This window comes from Lampris incognitus, chromosome 18 (assembly GCF_029633865.1).
Source record: "Lampris incognitus isolate fLamInc1 chromosome 18, fLamInc1.hap2, whole genome shotgun sequence".
NCBI lineage: Eukaryota > Metazoa > Chordata > Actinopteri > Lampriformes > Lampridae > Lampris > Lampris incognitus.
Genome location: NC_079228.1, coordinates 21,077,074 through 21,083,046, shown reverse-complemented (window position 1 = coordinate 21,083,046; position 5,973 = coordinate 21,077,074). Strand labels below are relative to the sequence as shown.

The following is a 5,973-nucleotide window of genomic DNA, read 5'->3' as shown; positions in this document are numbered from 1 at the left end:
TGTGACGCTGGGCAACGTAAACTGTACGTATCTTTGTTGAATCACATTAGCAGCTGATGAGTGCGCGACGCACGAAACAGGCCTGTACTGCTATGTATTAAAACTTTTTTTCCTGCATCTGTATTGATATATCCAGTGAGTCAAGTAAATTCTTTATGAGACAGTACAAGCCTGTTTCATGCCATAAGCAATCATAAAGAATTTACTTGACTCACTGGATTATTTTGCTCCTTATTTGTTGAGCACTTTCCCTACTATTGAGTGTTTCTTTTAACAAAGTTTTATATGTGTGTGTGTCTACAGTAAAGTGTTCTGTTGGAGACACGAAACAGAAAACTTGTCTGACATAGATGAAGTACGAATAGAGCATAAGGTCAGTGTTTGATAGTCAACATGGATGTTTAGAACAGCCATTTACCATCTCCTCTGTTGCCCACTCCCTCCAGTCACAACCACGATGGACAACATCATCCAGGAGACCATCGAGTACACACGTCAGAGGAAGATCTTCAAGATGCCTGTACTTTACCACCAGTCAGTTCACTTTAGATTAGCTGAGTTGCAGACGGAAATCGAGCTGCTCAGATCCCTCCTCCATCGTTCTACAGGTGGGCTCAATGCACAGAGTTAGAAGAAGGAAAGGACTGAACAGATGATATTGACCCGGTAGAGTACCATTGAGAGACCCACTCCTTAACAGATAGATTCAAAACTTGGCAAGAGAGCACATGGAAAGGCCAAGGGAAAAATAAATTGATAACCATCATTGGGTGTGGTCTGTATCACTGTCATGAGGGGTTAAATATTAAGGATAGGAGACAAAGTACAGGCTGAGCGATAATGTTGTGATAGCTTGGCTGTGTGTGGTATTGCTGTTTGGTTCATTGGCCATTAAGATAATAATCCATAAAGACGAATCTTGGATTTACAGCGACAAAACACAATGTGGTCCGTATCTTTCCACAGAGTAGGCCAATAGATAAGAGTTAAAAAAAATGTGGAAGGGTGATGATGTTGCTCCTGATAAAATTTCTAACCTGATAACTTACCATTTGGTAAATGGTTCAACATCGGCCACTGAAAATGTTCACGCTAAAAGAGAAAACATTTTCACCTGAAAATCATCCAGAAATTAGGCTAGATATTGTGTTTTCAGCATTGCCTTTAGACTATCAAGGTTCATTCAAATTCATAATTTAGGTTATTGCATTATGATTAATGCGTTGGACAATCTGGCTTTTTCTGTGCAGTGTTACTTTGTGTAAAGGACCAAAAATGATAGCAGGACTTAAAGAAGCAAGAGAGGCTTGAAAATGAAACTAAGGAATAACAAAAAATAAAGTTCAAGAAAGATGTAAAAATGAACAACTCAGTGTTCAGTCCCCCGTGAATCTGCTTTCCCTCTCCTGTTATCATCTGCCTTGTGACTACTGTAGTAATGTTGAGGAACGTGTCCAAATACTGTGCTTTTCTACAGAATGGAAGCAGGTTAGCTATTCTTATTTCACCCGCAGGAAACAGGAAAACAAATCAACACACATTTGTTGGAAAGAATCTCCACTTACTTAATATGCAGAAACCCAATGTTTGATTGTTAAAAGGACATTTCACACACACATCCCTGTCCTATTTTGACTACACCTGAGGTGCAAGTATTTAACTTTTGTTTTTGTCCTTACAGCAGACATTTGTATATAGTACTGCAATACTTTATATTGTGAGTTACTGTGGAGCTGCATTTGTTCTTTTAAGTAAATAAAATAACACACTTGTTTGGAAATATTTACCTGAAAAACTTAGCATAGGACTTCATATATCATTTATAGTTCTATCATCATAATTTTATCATCATACTGTTTTTCTGAATTGTAATTTGAAAGCAACTGGCCACCACACCAGTTGAAATACTGAAAGAACGTTTTAAGATATAATGAGAGATGGAGTACAAAATATTTTAGCAACATTTTTGGATTGAGCACCCAGTCAAACAAAAATACAAACCCTTGCCTGCCTGCAACACAGACACAATCATGACCCAACATATTCAGACTGAAGTGCTGATCGTTTATGTTAATGAGCAGGTGCATCTGTTGGATGGAGATCCAAAGCCTTGTGTTTTTCCTCACATTGTTCATAGCCACTTCAGTGGCATGCAGCTATGAATACAATAATCAGACTATTAAAAACTTTATGTTCAACCTGCTGCCCAGGGAGCAATCAAAGTTTTGGCATCTGTTTGGCACACGTAGACACACATACACGCACACGTACTCATGCATGCACTAATGTGTATGCAACCAGGGTTAAGTCCAAAATGATACTACATACGCTGAAGCAGGGAGACCTGTGTGTCTCCACTGATGAAGCGTCACACATTCATTCTGGGTGAATCAGTTCTTACCAGGAGTGGAGTTGATCAAATCCACCGAGAAAAGGCTTGGATAGGACAAACAGTGAAGCAGAGCTAAGCGCTGCTATCATTGAACTTGAACGTCTTTTGTTTCTCATCATTGATGGTTTGTCTCTCCCTTTCTCCTCTCATTCTTTCCCTCACACTCCTTTTCTTTTTTTCTCCCCACTCTGCTTGCTCTCTCTGTGCTTGGGTCCCTGAAGCGTTGTACATCAAAGGCAACGATGTGACCAAGCTGGCGTCCATGGCTAAGCTGAAGGGGGGTCGCCTGGCCAGGGAGGTGGCAGACAGCTGTCTACAGTTCTGGGGAGGAATGGGTTTCACCAGCGACGTGCTGGTCAGCAGGTTCTACAGGTGAGAGATACCACAAGGATGACTGATTTCTGCCATATCAGGTCCTGTTCTTTTTCTTTTTTTTTTCTTCATAAGATCTTAAACTTGAACATTTTGACTCAGCCATTATATAGGAAACTAAAAAAAAAAAACCCAGTCTAGGGAAACATTTTCTTACCTACAGTTTTAACTCATCTTGTTTAACACAAAAATGAGAAGGTTTTAGTATTTAACATACACTAAGAAACTAAAGTTAACTTTAATATGAACTTGGAGGGGTTCATTATTGATACCAAAATGTCCAGAACAACTATGGGACCAATTTAATCTTCCTGTGACCCACCCACGCTATTTTCACCCTCCCTTTTTTAATCTTGGTTACTGAGATTACTCTGCAGAAATTAAAATTATTTAAGCATTATTCTACACAACACTGACACCTAGTGATGGGGTAAATAATTCACGAGTCTTAATTGCCAATGGATCTTGCAGTTATAACCACAAGAATACCCTTCTCCGGAATAAATGAAGTCATCATCGATGGTTTTTACTATAGATAAGTGCAGTAGCTGTAGCAGTACTATGAGGATCAGTTGGTTTTGTTCCTCTAATCCACAGAGATTCCAGATTAATGTCCATTGGTGGAGGGGCTGATGAAGTAATGCTGGGAATCATCTGCAAGTACATGGACACCTTACCGAAGAAGTGATAGCGTGATGTTGCCAATAGTGGTCTACTATTCACATTAAATTTTCTTAACAGCTAACCCAAAGTGCACTTAATCAGCCAATGAAATGATCCATTAATCATTTTATTGAAGGAAATAGGGCTACCGTCCAGTTGATGTTTGTATTGTAACATACAATGGTATTTTTCTCTAAACAGAATACTTTGGTGACTATTTCTGAAAGTGGGTGATTCAGACATGTAAATACTCTAGGTACTGGGTATGACTTGTCGCCTTCACGCCTTTGTTTCTAAGTGACTTTTAATGTTTCTTTTATGAACAGAATGTGTACTTATTAGCCTAGTCTCATGAAGGCAATGAATAGGTGACAGCATGTACAGTTCTAATGTACAGAGGATCGTGTAAAATAAATGAATGCTCAGCAAACATACTGACTTCTTGTCTGTCGTTGATAACCATATAAAATGCTACAATCTTAACATTGTTGTCTAGTGCATAATCAAAATGTCAAGAAACGGTTAAAATTAAAGTATATGCCTGTTTATTTACAATATAAAACATTTTTGCAGCAAATTTGAGATGAAGGGAGATGTATGCTGCAGTGAATAGTTTCTATTTCACATTTCTATAGGTTACATGAAAACCAAATGAATGTTTACAGTCAATTTGAACTATTTCAGAAAGCATTCCATAACATTAATCAAAAAGGTAAGTTAGATCATTTTAAGTAGAGGAAAAAGTTCCCATCATTATCTGGTCACAAATCAGGCTGAATGCAAATGTGTACTGTTCCATGACACAGTTAATACTTATGTGCATTATGCGGCTTGTAAGATAATCAAAGATTAGAGCGATATGGATGCTTGTTCTACTCCGTAAAAGAGGAAGGCTAAAGAGGAGGTTTATGGCTGTGGCGAGGGAGGACATGCAGGTGGTTGGCGTGACAGAGGAAGATGCAGAGGAGAGAAAGAAATGGAAACGGATGATCCGCTGTGGCGACCCCAAACAGCAGCAGCCAAAAGAATAAGAAGTAGTAGTTCTGCTCCATAAAACAAACTCATGGTCCATCTACATAATTATCATCATCATCATGTGAACCCAATCCAGACATGCGTTGAAATGGCACTACATCGGGAGGGGAGGCTTGTGGAGTCTAATGGAAAGACCATTGAGTTTCTCTGTCACCTCAGCTTGATGTACCAGTAAAGGAAAAAGAAGACGAAGAGGCAGAAGAGCAGCATATAGCACAGCAGCTTGGTCTGACTGCCTCTGGATAGCTGCTTGACTCTGCCGATGGTGGCACCTAGAAACCCCCCTGTCGAGTCAAAGTCTGAGTCCTAGATGGCGAAAGAGGGATTAAAGGTCAGTTAGAGGAGCTGTGCACTGGCAAAAAAAAAAAAAAAAAAAGGTTGGGTTATTTAACAAAACGCTACAGCAGTTGTGTTTTCCTGCACAAGTGAACCGGCAAGCTCACCATGTCCTCGAGCACTTTGTTCTGATATTTCACTTCCGTTCCGATGTCAATTGACAGCTGCAACCATGAAGTACAGTTATAAGGCAACAGAGGATGGTATAGTTAGCATAAAAAGTGTCAATGAACTGACTAAACTAATCGAGCGATGCTTACACTTTTCAAAGCAGTCACTTTGGCTCTGAGACCCTCTTGTAAATGTTCATTTTCCTCTTCGTAGACACTGTATCCACTGGCGACATACTGTCCAGAGCCCCCTTCACCTTTATCAGAGAATAGTGTGTCAATCAATTAAGCTCACAGACAAACTCAGCACACAGCGAATAAACAAATGCACCGAGTTAACATCAACTAACGCTTAGTAACAGGCAAGCTACTGTTAGCTAACCGAAGTGCATCGACAAGAGAAACGCGACGACAGAAGCGTGTCTCTTACCTAAACCGGCGCGCCTCATCTTAACCTTATTCAGTATAAGCAGACTAATCCTCTTGTTTTGTAACGATGGTGTTTTAACCTCAATTTAAGTTGTTTAAATTACCGACAGCTAACAGTAACAACCTGGGACACAACAAGCGCCACGACATCATACGGTGGCCGAGGAGGACAAACAGGGTACAACGACCCAAATCACTTCCGCCCAGAAAGAGCGCGTGTAAAAATCCTATAATAGCTCAACTTAAATTATTCACAGTTCTAAACGTCTGTTTTCACCAAATGTTCATTAGCTATATACAGGACGAGGCTTATATATTGTTTTCTTCAAAATGATAAATTTTCTTTTATTACACTTTTAAAATTAAAATGAATTGTTACACTTTGCAGGTAATAAACCAACGCAGGGACCTAAGTTAAATGACAATTAGAATTAACAATAATAAATCACAATGAAAAAAATATAATTCAATAATAAAAGATGTTAATAACAGTAAAATAAATGAAGAAGACACAACAAAAGGTTATCAAAGAGGCCAGTCTGAAAAGCGACAATCTAGCGTTTTATACATTGACGAAGAGCTCACTACTGTAACCGGTTATTTTCTTGCCCGGTGCGGGATTCGGTACGGGGTGTA

The 5,973-nt window shown here is 39.3% G+C and overlaps 2 protein-coding genes across 2 annotated transcripts in view; one reads left to right on the top strand and one right to left on the bottom strand.

The window, feature by feature from the left end:
* Nucleotides 1-3,870, top strand: part of zgc:85777 (uncharacterized protein LOC405871 homolog) — a 41,146-nt gene extending 37,276 nt beyond the window's left edge. The window contains exons 7-9 of the mRNA XM_056298582.1: nucleotides 447-608; nucleotides 2,614-2,764; nucleotides 3,362-3,870. Of these exons, the coding sequence (XP_056154557.1) occupies nucleotides 447-608; nucleotides 2,614-2,764; nucleotides 3,362-3,452 (404 nt within the window). The 3' untranslated portion in view covers nucleotides 3,453-3,870. The remainder of the gene's footprint in view (nucleotides 1-446; nucleotides 609-2,613; nucleotides 2,765-3,361) is intronic.
* Nucleotides 3,871-3,955: 85 nt separating this feature from the next.
* On the bottom strand, nucleotides 3,956-5,497 carry bet1 (Bet1 golgi vesicular membrane trafficking protein). The gene is made up of 4 exons (XM_056298583.1): nucleotides 5,339-5,497; nucleotides 5,059-5,165; nucleotides 4,906-4,962; nucleotides 3,956-4,768 (listed from the first exon to the last, which is right to left on the bottom strand). The coding sequence occupies exons 1-4, from the start codon at nucleotides 5,355-5,357 to the stop codon at nucleotides 4,613-4,615; spliced, it is 339 nt and encodes a 112-aa protein (XP_056154558.1). The 5' UTR covers nucleotides 5,358-5,497; the 3' UTR covers nucleotides 3,956-4,612.
* Nucleotides 5,498-5,973: the final 476 nt, after the last annotated feature.

Excerpts from the sequence above, each read along its gene's own strand:
- bet1 (XM_056298583.1), bottom strand. Across the intron at positions 4,963-5,058 it reads AAGTGACTGCTTTGAAAAGT|CTGTCAATTGACATCGGAAC; the intron begins GTAAGCATCGCT and ends TCATGGTTGCAG. Across the intron at positions 4,769-4,905 it reads ACAAAGTGCTCGAGGACATG|GACTCAGACTTTGACTCGAC; the intron begins GTGAGCTTGCCG and ends TTCGCCATCTAG.